The sequence below is a fragment of the Doryrhamphus excisus genome, linkage group LG9, assembly GCF_037039965.1.
Source record: "Doryrhamphus excisus strain RoL-2023G ecotype Guam linkage group LG9, RoL_Dexc_Guam_v1.1, whole genome shotgun sequence".
NCBI classification, from domain to species: Eukaryota; Metazoa; Chordata; class Actinopteri; order Syngnathiformes; family Syngnathidae; genus Doryrhamphus; species Doryrhamphus excisus.
Window position 1 is genome coordinate 13,660,009 of NC_136365.1, and position 21,470 is coordinate 13,681,478.

Genomic DNA, 21,470 nt, shown 5'->3' on the forward strand with positions numbered 1-21,470 from the left:
AAACGGTGCCGCAAAGCACGCGGCGCTCCAATATGTTGTTCAATTCAATGGACATTTGTGGTGTTAAGCAAGTAACATCGCTGGCGTCCATTAGTAGTATTTTAAGGGAAATACGTCATGTTGTGGCTGCAGGGCCTCACAGCTAGGAGACACGAGTTCAATTCCACCCTCGGCCATCTCTGTGTGGCCATCTTCTCCCCGTGCATGCGTGGGTTTTCTTCTGGTACTCCGGTTTCCTCCCACATTCCAAAACACCATGCTAGGTTAATTGGCGATTCCAAATTGTCTATATGTGCCCTGTGATTGGCTGGCCACCAGTCCAGGGTGTACCCCGCCTCTCGTCCGAAGACAGCTGGGATAGGCTCCAGCACCCCCGCGACCCTGGTGAGGATAAGCGGTAGAAAATAAATGAGTGAAACATCATGTGCTCCATCTCAATTTTCCTTGACTACCTCGACTACACTAGTGTTACCATCTTTCGCCACCAGAAGTCAGAAGAGGACAATACAAGAACCGCACTAAGGCTTTAATAAGTAAAAAAAAAAAAATCACGCACGTATACGTCACTTTTTCTTTGTGTGCAAAAAGACGTAAAAACCCACAGTCGTCAATCAGCAAGCAACACTTACAACACTTACTTACTATCACTGACAAACAACACAAATACACACTTGGGTGAGGAAGCCTACTGGAAAATATGCAAGTTGTGTAAACAGGAGTGTGAACTGCTGAAGTTCCGAGACGTCCATTGTTTTCATGAAACGAAGACACACAGGACAACATTCGACGTTTAAAGACCGCTTTAAAGGTGAGGGACACTTTTTTGGACACAATTTTACCTGTCGGCAACATTTATGCCAAAAGTGTGATGGAGTCCAAAGTGTATTTTGTTTAATGTGATGTCACAGTATAAACTCACAATGTTTACTGTTGTTGCTTTCACATGGTGTATCATGTAGAAAGATGAATATTTGCTAGTGTGATTCTAGGATTTAGCTCATGACGTGCAGCAGCATCCATTGAAAAGTGACAGTTTTATGTTGTAAAACAACTCTTATTTATGGCCAGATGACAAAAGAAAAAGTCAAATTCCCTATTTGATGAAACTGAAAAAGCATAACCATCCTATTTAGTTTTTAATCCAGTGGAGGATAATGATGTCAAATTGCAGCACCCAGTTTGATTTTTGTTGGCCCACAGGGAAAAAGTATTATACAAGAAAATTAAACCTGAAACATGTTGAAAATGTTGTACGTTACAAAATATCACACTAACAATAATCATTGTTGAAATCTATCTAACAATTTCACATATCTTGGTCTACTCTAGAGTGTTTTTACAGTGTGTTTGACCCTCCTTGAAGCTTGATGATAGCATTCTCCGATTTCAGATCAACGTTTGCAATAAAAACACAATTATTAGTTTAGATTCAGCTCCAGAACCTTCCCTTTTCTCTCTTCAATTGCCATTGTTCACTTTTGACGCTATCCAGGTTTAAGGCTCACACATTTATAAACACATTTAAAGTATAAAATGTATTGCTACTCACCACTAATGAATGATAATGTAAGATGAAACATAGAACATATGTAGGTAACACAGGTAAGTTTCAGGCAAATATCAGTTCCCAACTAGAAAAGGGCGAAAACCAGCAAAGTTGCAACTGAACTATGTGCGTTCAAAAGCGTGCACATGTGTGTGCCCATGCATTAAAATGTCCTCAGCCTTTAAAAACATTTTTAAAAACATGTAACTACGTCTTTGCTAGTGAATGGGTTCATGTACTTTTGGAAACCCTTTTGGAAACCCGGCCAAATGTCAAGCGTGAACTAGTGAGGGATTGCTGTATTTCAGTTTGGTCAGCATGGGTGAGCTTTCTTGTGCCACCAAAGTAATTGTGCTGTTGACTTTTGGAAAGTACAGTGTGCGGCGGTATTGGCATGCCCCAGCTGCTCCCTTTCCATTCCACTCCACCACCAACATGTCAACTTGCCAAGCGTTTCAGCCCTGTCGGGTCCTGTCAGGACTCCCCACCCCCGGCCCCTTCTTTGTCAGCGATTGGAATAAATGAGCTGATTTGTCATTTAAGCTCCACTGGAATCTCTTAAGAAGGCCAATTTTGCTTTTCTGTGAGGTGCCCACTTCTATAGTGTTGTGTAACGGGAACTACTGCAATAACAACCATTAAAAACAAACTTTGCACAGCTGTCACTATCACAAATCATGATGCAACAGATTAATATCTATGTTCTACGTTCTTGGTGTCTAATGTGCCTCATATTGTAATGTTCAGCAAATAGCTAGCTAGCCTGGACTGTGGTCCTGTGTCTTAATTCCATTTGACCGATAGAAGAGTCAACCAGTTCACTGTTATGGAAGAGAATATAATGGAAGATAATATCCATTCACTGATATTATCTTTTCTCTGAGCAGACTTTCAACTATAGTAAAATTTGTGTATCTGCTGTATATTACAACATTTTACAGAGATGTAGGGAAGGCTGACTGTATTTGTTGTTGAAGAAAAAAACATCTGTTCAGAGTCAAATACCACCCAATCAAAATGCCTTTCCTGTCTAACCAAAACAACATGGACTAGCCAGTTCAGCTGAAAGTCGGTCAGAAACGCTCACCACATTCTGCTCTGTGGTCCACACTCACATCCTGTATGTAGTACTGTCAAAGTATCTGTTGGACAATCTTGGCATCTAAATGTTGTGTGTGTGTGCATAAAGAACACATGGCTGCACTCTTAAAGGACACTGTCGCTTGAATTGGACCAGTATGTCTGTGTCCATGCATGTGGATGTGTGTATATTAGGGGTGTAACAGTGTAACATGATCACGGTAATCATTCAACATTTTAACAATCAGTCTAAAGCTGCTGGGAGTTTTGCGCGTAGGCCACACAGCTAGCAGACCTGAGTTTGATTCCACCCTATGGCATCTCTGTGTGGAGTTTGCACGTTCTTCCATTTTCTCCGGGGACTCCGGTTTCCTCCCCCATTCCAAAAACATGCTACGTTAATTGGCCACTCCAAATTGTCCATAGGTATGAATGTGGGTGGGAATGGTTGTTTGTCTATATGTGCCCTGTGATTGGCTGGCCACCAGTGCAGCTGGGATAGGCTCCAACAGCCCCGCAACCCTCGTAAGGATAAGCGGTAGAAAATGAAAGAACAATCAGTTTCCATTTTCACATTTTTGTCCCCGTACTAGTACCACCCTTTTCAGCTGCTTAAAACCATCCATCCATTTTGTATTCCGTTCATCCTCACCCTCCCAATCGCAGACTTTAAACCATTCCAAAATCGTTCCAGCTCATGAACTCGTTCAATACCAAAGACAAGTTTATAAATTTTTCTAAACCTGAATGCCTGATCCCAACAAGGTATTTATACGTCTTGTATGATTTTTGCTCGAGAGGCTAAAAGAGGTGATGACGCAACTCCCCACAAATGCATTTGGCTTCAGAGCACTTTTAAGTCATAAAGGCAGCCACCAGATGGCAGAAGTGCATTTGATAAGAGCCTGGCAGAGATGATGTGGAAACATGTGTGCCAGGAAGGAGTGTAGCGTCCAGAAGGTTATGCATTGTAGGGAAATTTTAACGCATGTGCGCACACGCACGTGCATAATTCTGATCCAAATGGAAAAATTGTAAATAAATGAAATAAGTGCAAGTAAATAACAAAATGAATAGTTATTTAGAAATTGTTATCAAATGTTATTTTGATGTTTAACCAAAATTTTTTTGTTGTTAATGTTGGTATATTTGTTTATGTCTCAAAAGCAAAAAATATTTCTGTCAAAGACAAAGTCTTGGAATGTGTCTTTACACAAAAAGCTGTTTTCTCACTTTTCTAGTCGGGAACTGATATTTTCTTGAAACTTCCTGCTGATTACTAAAGAAAGGAAAAGGGTCGTTTGTTCAGATGAAAATCAGGAGTCTAATCCTTCTCTTGGTATGTTCCATTTTTATACAGTATAGCCATACAACACAATAATCTGTGTGCCTTGAAAGATCAGTCAAAATGGCCGGTACTGACTTTTGACAAATGGCTGGGATTGTTGGCTGTCTCTCATGACTTTTGTTGAAATCCCACATTTTTTATTATTCACTATTTTCCTTTGAATGAATGGACAATTTCAATGTCGCCCCAATCGGTAACACGGTACACGTAACATTCTGCTTATTTTGTGCACGGTGGCATGCAATCATCTCCCAATCTCATGGTTGCTGGTTCTCTCATCAGTTCAGCTTCAGCATTCACATTCCCACACAATTTCTACTGAAATCTAATTTTTTAGTCAGGTTCCTTATTGGTTGAAATGAATCACATTTGATGCAGTTCGCATTTGACATGATTGTGGCGATATCAAAACAAGTTAGTTCAGCTCTAGCCATGTAGGCGTTCACACTCACGTTCTATGAACATGGAAACTCCACACAGAGGTGCCTGAGTGGGGAATTGAACCCGGGTTCGGCTCCAGTCTCCCAGCTGTGTGGCCTGCGCACTAACCACTCGGTCACCATGCAGCCCGTTTAATAACATTTGTCCGAAAAAACAATCAGCAGTACTGGCAACACGGTACATGCATATTTTACAAGTTCACACTTTAGTGAGAAATGCACATTATGGGGTGACCTTTTTTTCTCTCTGGTTCAGAGAGGTTTTCTCTTCTGGCAGGAAGGGGTGGACTGACCTAATGATTTCAGCCTGGCTAGAGAGAAAGAGATGGGGGAGGAGGGCACGGCCCAAGTTAAAACATCTAAACCTTCATCCAAACAAAACAGAACCTCAGGGAATGTACTGGGAACAGTACAGGGAACATTCTGTGTAAAATATTGTGGTTCAGCATTTCAAATTGCTGGTGACACATAGTCATCATCTCCAAGTTTGGGGGCACAATAACGATAATAATAGTGGAATTCACTTCAACTAAAAGAAAAATGCATCCTCATTAAAGCTGACTCATACATTTAAAAAAGAGTGTGTGTGTGTGTGTGTATTTTTGCACCCCTTACACACCCCTTATATAGGATTTCAGTACAAAGTACTTACTATACAGTTGCTTTTATACACAGTGTTTATCTTCAGTCTTGACCCAATGAAATTCCCGGGCGAGGGCCACTGCAGTGTACATGTCTTAAACACATTTACACAATCTTGCTCTCTTTTTGCTTTTGTTGGCAGCCAATTAAGCCGTGCTTGACTTTAGTCTTTTTGATAATACACAATAGTTTTAAAGGAGAAATAAGATATAAATAGAGGGAATCTTACCATGCCGTAATAACTACTCATACATAATGTGAGAATGGTCGGCCATCAGCAGGACAATGATCCATAAGACCCAGCAAGTCCATCTCTGAATGGCTGAAGAGAAACCAAATGAAGACTTTGGAGTGGCCTAGTCCAATTCCTGACCTGAATCCTATTGAGATGCTGTGGCATGACCTCCAAAGGCTTCATGCTGGAAAAACCTCCAATGTGGCTGAATGACAACAATTCTGCAAAGATGAGTGGGCCAACATTCCTCCACAGCTGGAAGAGACTAATTGCAAATTATCACAAACACTTGATTGCAGTTGTTGCTGCTTAGGGCGGCCCAACCACTTATTAGCTTTGGGGGTGCAACCACTTTTTCACACCACTGTATGTGTTCATGTCTCACTTAACGATTGCGGATGATGGGCAATATATCCCCCCAAAACGTTGAGTTTTCCATTAATGGGCTTATGTAGTTATTTACCAGTCGTCGTCCAGGAAAGCAGGAATCTGCTGTCATCTCAGTCTGCCTGTTTGGAGAAAATGTCACATCTTTCAAGTCTAATCGATGAGAGGATGGGCAGTTTGAATGAAAGATTTATTGAAGGCCAGGAAGTTCTTGCTCAATATCAAGTGGAGCGCTAACATGTTTTGGAAGGACGATTGGGAAAGAAAGGCAGCTGTGCAGGAAGTGATGCTCACCTAAGTGGAAAAACAATTACAAATCAGGTCATGAAAACAGAATGGGAAGTAGAAAAATGTGGAGTGTACAACCATGAGAATGACCCAAAAGAAACCTGCAATCAGAAGGAAAAGGATGAATTCAGAGGTTGCAAGAAGAAGGCAGGACAGGTTGAGGCAGCAAAGTCTGCAAAAGGCAACGGAGAAAGATGATACAGAGAGAGACCTTAAAACTAGCAAAAGTGGAAATGTCTGTGTGTGCACTGATTTGTGTGTTTTCCACTTCCAGAACTCTGGCCTTTATGTAAACTCACAAGCGGTCATACGGCGGACTCAGACCACATCAAAAGGAAGACAAAATGGCTTCCTGCATGCCAAGAGAGACTCCTCGAAGTGGTCTGATGAACAGGAGCAGCAGCTTCTTCAAGGTAAGGACAGAGAAAAGGGATGGACAACAAAGGAGGTCATTTGGAGGTCAGGTGTACAGAAGACGAAGATTGTACTTCACCAACAGTACTATCTGTAACCAAAGACACAAATTCAATATGTTGCATTTAGGGCATGGAACGACACAGGAACCTGAGGTCAGATGCTTGTTAAGTTTTGGAATGGAATCAATATTTCTGGAAAAATGTGGCCTGACGATTTGCAAGAACTTGGAAATTTGAACCGCCGCTGTGCATGACGTCCCCAATCTTCAACTTGGCAAGCATCACAAGATTAACTCACCAATGCATATGGTTAGGTTTTTGTTTGGCTTTTTGCAGCTGTTTGGCAACACTATAGCAAAAAGCCTCCCATGCGGTAGCCTCTCAGGGATTATGTACATGGCATGTAGCAGAGTGCCCTAATGTCGCTCAACCAGGACATTTTCATTCCTTTTGGGGACAAAAACAGGACATGGAAAGAGAACACTTGGTCACCCTACCTTGGCAAGCCTGCTGGATAATGTTTAGCTTTCAGCTTATGAAATATGGACCAGCCCACCGCACTGCCTGGGCCCGACCCCGCTTGACTTAAGTCTCAATGAGTGGGGAGGCAGGAACCAACATTATTATTATTATTATTATTATTATTATTATTATTATTATTATTATTATCAATTACTTTATTTTAATTACTTTTGGAAGGCATGGGTGATATATGGGGACCGTGTGTTATCGTCCCACTCTGGCTGCGGCTGTTTCCCCGGGGGGGTGAGAGGTGGGGTCTTTGTTGTGCAGCTTGGGCTCTGGATGGGGGAGGTGCGGTGCTGAGGTGGGGGGTTGCCTGCTCTCCCTTTCAGTTGTGGTGGATGTTGGGCGGGTGGATGTTGGGTCTGGCTGTGGGTGTGCGGGCACCGGGGTGGGTGGTAGTTGGAGTGGTGCTCTGTGCAGCGCTGGCCGGGATTGGCGGGGGGCTTGCTTGGGGGCGGGGTGGTGGGCTCTGGGTCGTGGGGGAGCCTTGATCAAGGGTTTGGGGGCAGGTCTGGCCGGTGGCTCACGGGCGACCCCTGCTAATTGCCGATGTCAGGCTGGCCCCCTCTGTCTCCGGTCTTGTGGCGGTCTCGTGGTTGTGCTCTGCCTCATGCGGGTGCCGGTTCTCCTGCGGTCTCTGTGGTGTCACTCCCTGGGCTGCCATGGTGATGGAAGTGTCGCCGGGGCGCGGTCAATGCTGTTCTGGCGGTGTGGGAGCTGCCTCGGGGCGCGTGGTTTGTCCGCGGCTTCTGGTGGTCTGGGGGTGGCGTAGCTGGAACAATCTCTGGTGGGCCCCCCTTCGAGGGGTGGCCGGATGGGCTGGGTGGGGCCTGTGGCTGGTCCTGCAGCCCATGGCTTGCTCCAGGCGGTGCTGTGCTGGCTTGCACCGCTCGGTTGGTCGGTAGTGCGGGGTGGGCGTGTGTGGGCCCCGGTCGTCCCTGCTGCACTGCACCACCTCACATGTAGGACCTCGGTGGGTGATCTGCAATTGGTTGTGCCGGGGGTGAGGGGTTTCCTTGAGGATGCCCATTTGTCCTTGGCATTCCTCTGGCTTGGTCACCCTTCAATTTTAACCGCACCTTAGACACTCTGGGGGGGGGTCTGGGCAGGCATGGGACCCACCATCATCTTTCCTCCATTTTTAATTACTCCATACACAGATATACACCACACACAGGCCTATTTTTAATTGCACAATCTACACAATACCATCATTACACACACAGGCGTGGCGGGCTGGATCGGAGAGCCTTCTGCTTACCCCTGTGATTGGCCCGCTGGCTGCTGGGGCGTGGCGGCTCGCTCGGGGTTCCCTGCTGCAGGATGTTTTGGTCTGGTCTGCATAGCTGACAGGTGACGCTGGGGCTTGACCTATGGGCGCGGTTGGCGCTACCTCCCTTGGGCTGTCCTGGGTCCTGACACAGAGCAAATCTGTTTAGCATGTAAGGGCATTTAGATCAACAATACTATCTGCCCCAATGGCTGGACGGGACAAAAAAAAAAGGATTCCAGTTTCATGAATAAATGGCATAGAAAGCTTGTTTATAACTCTGTAAATATGGTTGTTAACATTATTAGAGCACTTTAGACATGAAATAACAACCCTAAGGCATCTTTACACTTATTACATTACCTAATATAATAGACATAATAATGCACACTTTAGCATTGGGAAAGTTCATTGTTGTTGTAGTATCACTAAAGATGGCATGGCATAATAAAACTGTTCAACGTCAGGCTAGCATTTACCACATAGCACAGCCTCCCCACTAGTTGGCATCCATTATGCTTTGTCCAGTTAGTAGTTTCTTCACACACCCCCAGCCCCTGCCTCTTGCCGAACATAAGCTGTGACAGGCTCCAGCACACCCTCACGACCCTAGTCAGGATAAGCGGCACAGAAAATAGATGAATGGATGGATAGTTTCTCTTTATAGATTTTGCTCTTTAAGAATAATGATTGGTCTGCATCATCGTGGGCATCGGTGGAAGTTGTTAACGTCTGCAAATGTTCCAGGCAGAAAGAAAAATCCAAGAGAGGAAAGTGGCAGTGATGTAAGTCAAAGTGAATGCTGTGAGGCTTTTAATTGACTTTGCAGCTTTTTCCATCCTCACCCGCCCTGTGGAAGCCCTCAGTGTGTGTTTAGTCTGGACCAGACACATATCATCTCTCTGACTGGATCCACGGCCATAATCGCTGGAACCATGCTGAAAATCACTTAGCATTTATACAAGTCTTAATGGAACAGACTTAATGAACATGATAAGTACTGTTCCTTCGTATTATTTAAGGCCTGTGAACTGGAGTCTTGCGTTCATGATGAGCAGGGCACATATTTTTCTCAGCAACAGTAGACATATACAGGACGTGTATATGCAGATGGAGTCCATGTTATCTCACTTACTGTATCTCATGATTGCATCCATTCCTGAGGCCATGTCCACACAAATGGTGGTATGTTCAAGCACCTATTTATTTTTTGTACACACTAACCTTGGGAAGCAACTGCTTGTCATAGAAGTCTTCACAATACACACACTCACCCTCGTTGATACACACACGCTTGGCAAAGTCAGAGTTGCACAACACTTACATTTACATTTTGCCCTGTTGGCAATTAAGGAGGTAGGAGGTAGGAGAGCTTGAAAAAGAAAGAGTAAAGGCAAAATATTTAGGAATGAGCAATTTATTGCCATGACTGTGTGGTTAGCACATAGGCCACAAAATCAGGACCTGGGTTCGAATCTCCGCTTGGCATCTCTGTGTGGAGTTTGCATGTTCTCCCCGTGCATGTGTGGCTTTTCTCTGGGTTCCGGTTTCCGCCCCCATTCCAAAAACATGCTAGGTTAATTGGCCACTCCAAATTGTCCATAGGTATGAATGTGGGTGGGAATGGTTGTATGTCTCTATGTGCTCTGTGATTGGCTGGCTACCAGTCCAGGGTGAACCCCGCGTCTCACCCGAAGACAGCTGGGATAGGCTCCAGCACCCCCGCGAACCTCGTGAGGATAAGCAGTAGAAGACGTTCTCAGGGAAGAACTAAATTTGAAACACGTCTATGTGAGGACAAGGTTAAAAAGCCAATAGCTTTTCAGTATGTGGAATCAAACTGTAGAATGGATTCAGTAAATAACTCAAAAAATGCACAGAAATGAGCAAATTCAAGAAATAATGCAATCAGTTGATGTGTGCTAAAGTAACAAGGAAAAGTCTTTTAAAAAGTAAATATCTAAAACTATGTTAAGGCATCAACAGGAGAACAACACAAAGAAAAGCATTATTATTACAGATTTGTTTCTAACAGTTCTTTTCTCCAACATCATCAACCACTCTGATTCTTTCCAGCAAAGCAAAGCAAAGCAAAGAACAGTCATCAATGACAGACAACATATGATAGAATCATTATTGTCTGTCAGGTTCATGTTCAGGAAGGAATATCACACTTCATCATTAGGGCTAGCGAGACCATACACTTTAGAAACACATTTCTCAAGGCAATAACTATAGAAATGATCCCTGAAAGTACAGTCTTAGTTTCATAACAAATGATGACAGGAATTATTCTATGAGACTACTATTTTCACTAAGGGGATGTACTTATTATTGCTTTATTTTTGCGGTCATTAATTCATTTTCATTGGAAATGCTAATGTTATGCTAAAGTTATGCTAATCTAATGCTAATGAGCAACATTTTCTTGAGCGATTATTAGAGAAATTCATGGCAAAAAAATAAATAACACATACAGCCCTTAAGTGAAAATAGTAGTCTCATAGAATAATTCCTGTCATCATTTGTTGTGAAGCCAAGACTGCAAGATTAATATGGAACATAGTTCCTAATTTTTGTATCACCTGACTCCTTCTGTTTCACAGCAGGAAAGTGAGTTAGTCCAACCAGGAGATTGGGTGCTCATCAGGCGCATCAAAAAGAAGCATTGGCATTCACTAAAGTGGGAAGGTCTATATTAGGTCTTATTGGCAACACTGACAGTGTTAAAAATAGCTGAGAGAATGACATGGTTACATATGACCCATTGTAAAAAGATCCTTTCTGCAGACAGTCCCGACGGGAAAAGTGAGCAAAAGTCTGACAGCAAGGTGGGTGCAGACATTTAGAGTCTGAAAACACCTGACGGTCAGTGAAGCCTTCCAAGACACCAATCCCAGTAGAGGAGGGCGACCTAAGACTTCTGCAGAAATGTTTATTGGAATGAAATACTGAGTGGGAGTATGGTTTTTACCCATGTTTCTGGTAGGAATAGGATTGATTACAAAATTGCTATTTGGACCACTGAATACCACGTAAGAAAAAATCAAACGAAATGTAAATACGGTCGTACAAACACCTTGGATAATTAAACAACTCCATATGTATGACCATAGCTCCGAATACGACCACTGAACTTCAAATACCCATATCATCGTTGAAAGGATGTCCAAACGGACATCAAGTATCAGGGAAGACGTATGCTAGTTATTGGTGGTATGTTACTGGACATGTGTTAGATCTAAGATGGGCCTCATTAATGCATAAGTCTTAGCTTTTTCTCTCTCCCCTCGTTAACCTTTCTCTTTCTCTTTTTATTTCCATCCTATTTATTATTTTGTTTTCATCTTTTTTCCACATTTTTTTTATTTTTATTTTAACTTTTACTTCCCTTTTCTTTATCTGTCCCAGTTATGATGGTAATTCGTAGGGAATTCTAATAACTGGGCTAATTTGTTGTCAGTGAGGTTGTGCCTTGCTGTGGTAAAATCTGAAGCTTCTACCCTGGTGAGAGGGTAGCGGAGAATTCTTGCCTGTTCTTCCACAACAAGTCACCACTTGCAATCCCACTGCTTTAATATGAGAGTGATCTCCAGTGAGACTCACTCTCCATTCACACACTCATTCACACAAACGGAATTTAAATGCGCATAGGACTGCGCCGTCCTCTCCTTTACGGAATTTCTCGGACTCCGCCGTCCATCAGTTACTCGGAATTTAAATGCATAGGACTCTGGCGTCCTTCTCTTTACGGAATTTCTCGGACTCCGCCGTCCATCAGTTACTTGCCATTGACTAGTATTCACAAGGCTTTATACACAGAATTTAAATGCAGAGGACTCAGCCGTCCTGTTCTCTACGGAATTTCTCGGACTCCGCCCTCCCTCAGTTACATGGAATTTAAATGCATAGGACTCTGCCATCCTTCTCTTGACGCGTCACTCACCTACTGTTGTCTTCTTTCTTCGAGGTATGCCGTCAACCGTCGAGGCGAAAGCTAGTCCCGAAAGGGTCTGTATGCCGTGGCCACGGTTTTTCTAGTTGTTGTTTCCTCAGCTGGAATCCTCAGGTATCTTGGCAGCCGGCTCAAAGGACCAAGGAAATGTCAGGTCCAAGCACCTTGACAATGAAAAGGAAGAAAGAAGGTAACAGTTATCAATTTTACTCGCGAGGAGAGCGGTTAGAGGTGGAGTATGCCGAGTACGTCTCTTTGTTGATAACTGTTGCCTTCTTTCTTCTTTTTCATTGTCAAGGTGCTTGGACCTGACACTTAGGTTCAAGGACAATCTATTATCATCAAACCATCTTTTTAGTGTGACCATTTCTTCTGTGACCTTTCCAATGATTTTGTCTGTCCTCCCTCCGGAACAAAAAGCAGTGGTATCATCCGCAAGTCAATTTTCAGTCTCAGATGTATTCAGTCTGCCGCCTGCATACAGTGAAGAAAATAAGTATTTGAACACCCTGCTATTTTGCTATTTCTCCCACTTAGAAATCATGGAGGGGTCTGAAATTTTCATCGTAGGTGCATGTCCACTGTGAGAGAGATAAACTAAAAAGAAAAATCCAGAAATCACAATGCATGATTTTTTAACAATGTATTTGTGTGATACAGCTGCTAATAAGTATTTGAACACCTGAGAAAATGAATGTTAATATTTGGTACAGTAGCCTTTGTTTGCTATTACAGAGGTCAAACGTTTCCTGTAGTTTTTCACCAGGTTTGCACACACTGCAGGAGGGATCTTGGCCCACTCCTCCACACAGATCTTCTCTAGATCAGTCAGGTTTCTGGGCTGTCGCTGAGAAACACGGAGTTTGAGCTCCCTCCAAAGATTTTCGATTGGGTTCAGGTCTGGAGACTGGCTGGGCCATGCTAGAACCTTGATATGCTTCTTACGGAGCCACTCCTTGGTTTTCCTGGCTGTGTGCTTCGGGTCGTTGTCGTGTTGGAAGACCCAGCCACGACCCATCTTCAATGCTCTGACAGAGGGAAGGAGGTTGTTCCCCAAAATCTCACAATACACGGCCCCAGTCATCCTCTCTTTAATGCAGTGCACTCGTCCTGTCCCATGTGCAGAAAAACACCCCCAAAGCATGATGCTACCACCCCCATGCTTCACAGTAGGGATGGTGTTCTTCGGATTGTACTCTTCATTCTTCTTCCTCCAAACACGCTTATTGGAATTATGACCAAAAAGTTCTATTTTGGTCTCATCTGACCATAAAACTTTCTCCCATGACTCCTCTGTATCATCCAAATGGTCATATGCAAACTTAAGACGGGCCTTGACATGTGCTGGTTTAAGCAGGGGAACCTTTCGTGCCATGCATGATTTCACATCATGACGTCTTAGTGTATTACCTACAGTAACCTTGGAAACGGTGGTCCCAGCTCTTTTCAGGTCATTGACCAAGTCCTGTCGTGTAGTTCTGGGCTGATTCCTCACCTTTCTTAGAATCATTGAGACCCCACGAGGTGATATCTTGCATGGGGCTCCACTCCGATTGAGATTGACCGTCATGTTTAGCTTCTTCCATTTTCTAATGATAGCTCCAACAGTGGACCTTTTTTCACCAAGCTGCTTGGTAATTGCTCCGTAGCCCTTTCCAGCCTTGTGGAGGTGTACAATTTTGTCTCTGGTGTCTTTGGACAGCTCTTTGGTCTTCGCCATGTTACAAGTTAAAGTCTTACTGATTGTATGGGGTGGACAGGTGTCTTTATGCAGCTAACGACCTCAAACAGGTGCATCTGATTCAGGATGATACATGGAGTGCAGGTGGACTTCTAATGGGCAGACTAACAGGTCTTTCAGGGTCAGAATTCTAGATGATACACAGGTGTTCAAATACTTATTTGCAGCTGTATCACACAAATAAATTGTTAAAAAATCATGCATTGTGATTTCTGGATTTTTCTTTTTAGTTTATCTCTCTCACAGTGGACATGCACCTACGATGAAAATTTCAGACCCCTCCATGATTTCTAAGTGGGAGAAATAGCAAAATAGCAGGGTGTTCAAATACTTATTTTCTTCACTGTAGATGTAATGATCAGTATGTACAAATTATTTTTAGGGATGTAGTGTGTATATTACATATGCATCTGTCGCTGCCTATTGGTTTTGAGTACATACTCTTAAAAATGGTGGGTTAAAAACAAACCAATTTGGGTATTTTCCCAAGCCAACACTGGTTAAATATTGGAGCGAACACATGCTGGGTTAATGTAACCCAACAAATTGGGTTGGTTCCCTTAATACAACAATTGGGTTGTTCATACAAACCAAGGTCAGGGTTCAGGGTTCATATTACTACACTGCTGGGTTCTTTAAACCCAGCAAGTCGGGTTGCTAATATACAATTATTACTTTAATATTATAATGATACTTATTATTTCTTGATTACATATATTCTCACACCAATAATGTAACAATAAATATTTATTAAAATTCAACATTTACAGAACACAAAAATATAAAAACTCACAGAACATTTCCATAAATTGTCTGCTCTAAAAGCTCCAAAACTTTAGCTTACAATTTTACTAACAAAAAGTATTGAAGAATGACCTTTGAAAGAACAAGAGGGAGAGGAGAGAGATGGGAAGGGCAGTCTACTCGCAAGAAAGTAACTGGGTTTTCTGGAACTTTACAGCTGGGGAAACAGTCCCCTCGAGTTCAAAAACCACGTTCTAGAAAAATTGCCAGGTAGTCGTACACTCATTCGATAGTTTAAGTCAAACACATAAAAACTTTTAAAACCGGTATCCACAGTTGCAAGAGTCGTCTCGGTTTCAACAGCCTTGCCTGAGATTACAGCAAAGGCTTGACAGCACACCATCCCGTCTGCAAGCAGCAGCACAAATGGGTAGGTCCTGGATGATTTGGCTTGCTCCAAATGCTCCACCATGTTAGTTCCGATCTATTATGAGAATTCAAAGAAAAAAGGGATCAGTACATCTCACATCACTATGAAGGAACAACTTACACAAGTTGTGAGAATAGTGCTTCATGAGATGAGTAACATGACCAGACGTTACGCCAGGGGTGGGCAAATATTTTGACTCGTGGGCCGCATTGAGTTAACAAAATTGTCCAGGGGGCCAGAACATGTATTTAACACACACATTTTCCTTGAATGATTTGTCTAATTGTAGCTGTATGTTCTCATGTGGCTTTTTTCAGGAGCACTTTAAACATCAAACTGTCACTAAATTTTACATTTAAAAAAAATGACTAAATAAGACATGTTGCCAGTTTGTATGTTAAAAGTTGAAATACTGAAAAAGCAACTGGCGGGCCGGATTCAAACACTTGGTGGGCCGCATGTGGCCCCCGGGCCGTAGTTTGCCCACCCCTGCGTTACGCTGTCACACATTCCACGAATACAATCTTTTCAAGTTGCCTCTCCTTGGAAAAAGAAACTTGCTTTCCAACTGTGTAAAAGAACAACTGGAGTTATTTCACAATTCATTTATATTTTAATTTCTGTTCAAAGGTAAATTACTTACAGGCTTAACATCAATGAAAGCTCTCTTGGACTCCTCAATACCAGCCCGGACTGATTTTCTGCCCTGTTTGTAAACAGGCGGCGAGAGCAGGACAGGTAGCAGCATCAAGGCGACTTCTCCCCTGGCATCTGTAGGACAATGATGGGTGTCATTACCAGTAATATGAGCCAATGTTTGATTTCACTTTTCCACTCTCAGCCATCTTTGTGTAGAGTTTGCATGTTCTGTCCGTGCATGCGTAGGTTTTCTGTCCATGAAAATTGTGAACAGGATCGGTGACAAAGGGCAGTCTTGGCAGAGACCACCGTTCACCGGAAACAGGCTGGCCTTACTCGCAATGCGAACAAATCTCCTGCCCTGTTTGTATAAGTTTCATAACAAACGATGACAGGATTTTTCTATGAGACAACTATTTTCACTAAGGGGCCATCCATAATTTTCAAAATTTTCACAAGAGTACAAACAGTACTCTTTTGAGCAACCCCCCCCCCCTAAAAAGAGTACAATCCCAAATGAAAAATGTTGATAGGTCCATGACCAACTGACCCAATACAGCCAGGAAATTCGAAAATATCCAATCCAATCCAATAGTGTTCTCTGGCTGTATTTTGGGACTCTGGTCAATCAGTCACTTCCCATCAACATTGTATTGAACATGAACAAGATAAAAAATTATATCAAATGCCTCTTTTTTGTACAGTAAACCTCGGATATATCGGAAATTCGCTCACAACGGACAGATAAAAAAGAACCAATTTTTCTGTCATGCATTTCCAATAAAAATTCATTGCATATATTGGATTTTTTATAACGGATTTCGCCTATTTCGGACAAAATCTCCAGTCCCGTTCCAATTTCCCTCGCATATATCGGATGGCCGCATCGTGGCCTTTGATCCATGTTCACAGCCAAAGCTGAAGATTATAACATCTTTGTATGAATTACAGACATGTACATGAGCATGTCCAACGAAAAAAAAAAAAAATTCTCAAATCTGTAGAAATGCCTTCCTGTTGCTATTAGCGAAGTTTAGAAACCAATTTTCAATAGCCTGTGACGTCATTATCGTTTGCGTTTACGTTTATCGTTTGGTTTCTAAACCTCCCTAATATATATCGGACAAAACCAGTGGGAACAATTGAATCCGATATATCCGAGGTTTACTGTATTTTTCTTTCAAGAAAATACAAATGTATTACAAATTTGGTCTTTTTGTATTGTTCTATCAAATGATACATGTAGAAAAGTCCTGATGCAACAACTGTTTTCCACAGGATTTTTTAAACTAGGGAATACTTCTTGTATACACACATGATTACTCAAGGAGCAGAAGAGTTGCCCCTGGTTTCCAAAAGCCTGAGGAGATAAAATTTTCTTTGAAATGATGGACAACCCTTGAACTCAACTCTATGCGAAGTATGCAATAAAGATGCCACAACTGTTTTGAAAAGGCTTAACAATCACACCTATAGTCTAGTCAGTGTATCACAGGAAGTGAAAATCACATTGATTGTTACTGCACTGTCCACAAAGTCAAATTCACCACCACAGAGTAATTCAGAAAATGGCAATCACAGCCAGGTCCATGCACAAATATAGAAAATAAACACAGAGCTGGCGAATAGATTCAGGATGGTCGGTTTAGTTTTGATCTTCTCCATTTTCGCAATGGCACTCCGGAACAAATCCGCCCTGCTCGATTTGTTCGATTTGGAACCTTTCCAAGCTGCCTGGTCAGCCGCTACAGCGTCCTTCCGCTTTCTTTCCGAACGCACAAAGCAGTAAACATTGATTTATTGTTCGTATGCATTGCTCGGTGAGCGATGAATGGCAGCAGTTCCGGGGTCGGCCATTGTCTGATTGTTGTGTTGGAATGCGAAGCACGCAGCGCTATGTGGAGTATCGCGTGGACTGGTACGCTCTCGCGCTAGCATACGACGACAGGGGACCAGTCTATTCGCGCTAAAATTTGACTGCGTCCCGCGGTTCGAACATACAGACATCGACATTTTCTGGTTTTCAAAAAAGCGTACGTTGATGTCTTAACCCCCTCCCCCCCTCGTACGGTTTGTACGCTCGTGAAAATGTTGAAAATTATGGATGGCCCCTAAGGGGATGTACTTATTATTACTTTTTTTGCGGTCAATTCATTTTCATTAAAAATGCTAATGTTATTGTAGCGTGTACAATGAGCTATTACATTTAACATTAGACACTTTAAATCGTAATTGTAATATCCAGGCTAGAATCAGAAAAATCCAGATTTCGGCTCTGGGAGTGAGATGGAAAAGAGGCGAGCACACAATTTGCAGCAGTGGTGGTACCATATATTATAAAGTGGAAAAACCAGAACAATACAAATTCACAACACTAATTTACAAATACATTTCAATGAGCTCAATTTACAAAACGCATTCATCTCATACTGAGAGTCCCAAAACATACGACAGTCCAGTGGTCCAGTAATCAAGTGTCCAGAGGTTCAGGAGTGGAGGAAAGGAGTGAAGTTTTTATGAAGGCCAAAGAGGGACAAAAGGGAAATGACGGCTGCAAAGCCTCCTACCAGCCCGGTCAGAGCAGAGCAGGTGGGTGACAGCTCATCAGTGAATCTGGGCTTCAAGCTTCCAGGTGTGTTGCCTCAATGCAAGGTTCCTAGCTTGCCATCAAACCTGGCCCATGTAAAATAGGACCAGCAGACGTCAATTCATGTGCACACATTCTAATTACATATATAATACAAGTCGTATCAGAACTTCAATTGTACAATATATTATCATTTATAATAAATAATTGCACTTATGTATTATTCATTATAATCAAACTAGTATTAATCTTACAATCTAATTAATCAATTGAGCAGGCTGACATACAAAAGGTACTAATAAAGGGTGCTAATGCCGTTTAGCAATGACATGTCAACACTCACCAATTCCATAGGATCGAACACTGCTCTTTTTAGTTCAGTGTTGCGTCGGTGGACGGCCCCTATATTCCGACCACGTGTGTAAAATGTTTAGACATTTTCCCCATGTATAAACTTCAACAACGAAACAAAACTTTTAAATACCTGCAGCGATTCTCTCCATGCGTCCCTCACCGCTACCGGTGTTTAGTCCCTTCCGGACTATATATATACGTCACTGATTGGCGGCGCACCGTCACGTGACTTGGTGAGACACCGTCACGTGACCTAATGACGTTGCACCCCGAAACATTGTACGCATGGTAAATTTAATTAATATTTATATTATTTATATAACTTTATTTTCCATCTTAAATACCACCCAAGACCACCCAAACATTTATAGGTTTTCATATTTTAATGAGGATAGCATGCAAACAATGACAGAAGGGGGAGGATTAAATAACTGAACCCTCTGCCTAAGGAGACTTAAAGAGCAATTGAAACCAATTTTTACCAAACAATTTAAGCCAGTCACTGATGAGTGGCTTAAAGCTGCCCTGCCCACTATAAAACACACACTTGGTAAGAATTGTCTTGATGAGAAGCATTGTCTGATGTGCACCATGGTTCGCTCAAAAGACCTGTCTGAAGACCTGCGATCAAGAATTGTTGATTTGTATAAAGCTGGGAAAGGATACAAAACCTCTCTAAAAGTCTGTATGTTCATCAATCGACAGTCAGAGAAGTTGTCTACAAATGGAGAGAGTTTGGCACTGTTAATTCTCTCCCAAGGAGTGGAAAAATGAATTCAAAAGTTTATCAGGATGTTTTGCAGGAAAACCTGAGGCCGTCAGACAGTTGAGGCTAAAAAGAGGATGGATGCTGCAACAAGACAATGATCCAAAACACAGAAGTAAATCAACTTCAGAATGGTTTCAGAAGAACAAAATACACGTTCTGGAGTGGACAAGTCAAAGTCCAGACTTGAAACTCATTGAGATGCTGTGACATGACCTCAAGACAGCGATTCATGCCAGACATCCCAGGAATCTGACTGAACTACAGCAGTTTCGTAAAGAAGAATGGGCCAAGATTAGTCCTGATCGATGTGCCAGACTGATCTGCAGCTACAGGAAGCGTCTGGTTGAAGTTATTGCTGCCAAAGAGGGGGCCACACAATATTAAATGTGATGGTTCAGTTACTTATCCCTCCCTTTTCTGTCATTGTTTGCATGCTATCCGCATTAAAATATGAAAGCCTATAAATGTTTGAGTGGTTTTAAAGCAGACACTGTTTTTTCATCTGTGTGATTTTGACAAAGATCAGATCACATTTGATGGTGATTTTATGCAGAAATGTGAGAAATTCCAAAAGGTTCAGATACTTTTTCATTTACCACTGTAAATAACACATACATCCCCTTCGTGAAAATAGTAGTCTCATAGAATAATTCCTGTCATCATATGTTATGAAGCTAAGATGGTACTTTCAGGGACCATTGCCTTCAGAAATGTGTTTCTAAAGTGTATGGTCTCGCTAACCATGATGATGAGATGTGATATTCCTTCCTGAACATGAACCTGACAGACAATAGTGATTCTATCATATGTTCTCTGTCATTAATGATTATTCTTGCTGAAGCTTTGATGGAAGGCATATGTTCAGAATGGTTTTACTTGTTGTGACTGTAGCACTGTCTGTGAAAAGAATTAATAAATTGATGGACACTGGTTTAGTGCTTACTGTTTGGTGTCAGCATGCCTGAGTCCTTCTATGGTGTAGACTTTTTTAAAACTAACTTGTCCCACATGTAAAGGAAATTAGTGAGAATGTGATTGGCTGATTGACTAGTGCTACTTGTCTCCTTCTTTAAACTCATTGAAATACTGTTATGTGTCCTTGAAAGGAAAGTGCCTTTATTTTAAAGTTCTTAACTTCTGAATTAGAAAACAACGGTCAACATAAATACTTCTGCTTTTCATCCTACTTACATTCTGTGTTTTCATCATTCATATTTATTTTGGAAAAATGAAAAACTCCTCATGTAAATGTCCCCTCCACCACCTCCACCATCATAGGGTGTTTTGACCACTCGTGTTACACGCACCGTACGTTGTCTTAGGGGAAACATATGAATCCTCTAGGCCAGGGGTGGGCAAACTACGGCCCGGGGGCCACTTCCGGCCCGCCAAGTGTTTGAATACGGCCCGCCCAATCTTTCCAAAGTATTTCATTTAAACTCAACATACAACCTGGCATCATGGCCTGAGCCAACCTTTTGATGGTTTTATCAATTTCGTTTTTTGACATGGTCTGTTGTTTACAAAGTGCTCCTGAAAAAAGGGACACAAGCACATAATAACAATTATTATTATTATTAGATTATTAGATTATTATAATTATTATTAGAACTATTATGATTATTATAATTATTATATTAACGCTAATTATTATATTAATTATATATAATATTGTTATATTTGCATATTTTATATAATAATAATATAATAATTATTATTTTAATTTTATTGTAATTATTATAATATTTTATTATTTTTAAAATATTTAAATATAAATATAAAATAATAAATAATAATAGCAGATTGCATGACAATTTTACAGATACAATAATACCAGGTGGACTGTTACGTGTAAAATATATAGTCTGCCCCCCTCCCCCCCGGAAATTTTGTCATATCAATGCGAGTCAAAAAGTTTGCCCACCCCTGCTCTAGGCTGTCCCCTCCTGCGATCCAGAGGTGTGCTTGCTCTCGTGCGCATGTGTTGATTACGCAATGAAATATAACATAATTAAATTATTTAGTTACCACCGTTAATAATTTTTGACATATATATCAGACCAACTACAATAAG

General features: G+C 41.8%; 1 protein-coding gene, 1 long non-coding RNA gene, 1 other non-coding gene and 1 pseudogene across 6 annotated transcripts in view; 2 read left to right on the plus strand and 2 right to left on the minus strand.

Annotated features, from left to right (window-relative positions):
* Window positions 1-589: 589 nt before the first annotated feature.
* Window positions 590-21,470, plus strand: part of LOC131136562 (ras and Rab interactor 2-like) — a 58,450-nt gene continuing 37,569 nt past the window's right edge. For all 3 annotated transcript variants that reach the window (XM_058083577.2, XM_058083556.2, XM_058083566.2), the window contains exons 1-2: window positions 590-808; window positions 6,241-6,379. In XM_058083577.2, coding sequence (XP_057939560.2) covers window positions 6,311-6,379 — 69 coding nt within the window. In that variant the 5' untranslated portion in view covers window positions 590-808; window positions 6,241-6,310. The remainder of the gene's footprint in view (window positions 809-6,240; window positions 6,380-21,470) is intronic.
* On the minus strand, window positions 10,234-10,440 carry LOC131101702 (small nucleolar RNA U3). The gene has a single exon (XR_009119279.2). It is a non-coding gene; the product is annotated as a small nucleolar RNA U3 (small nucleolar RNA).
* Window positions 14,613-18,810, minus strand: LOC131108656 (uncharacterized). 2 transcript variants are annotated; one of them, XR_013628122.1, is made up of 5 exons: window positions 18,758-18,810; window positions 18,617-18,675; window positions 18,254-18,359; window positions 15,691-15,818; window positions 14,613-15,101 (listed from the first exon to the last, which is right to left on the minus strand). It is a non-coding gene; the product is annotated as an uncharacterized LOC131108656 (long non-coding RNA). The 2 variants fall into 2 exon arrangements; XR_013628121.1 differs by having other exon boundaries at window positions 18,617-18,799.
* LOC131101715 (small nucleolar RNA U3) lies at window positions 20,073-20,267 on the plus strand (annotated as a pseudogene).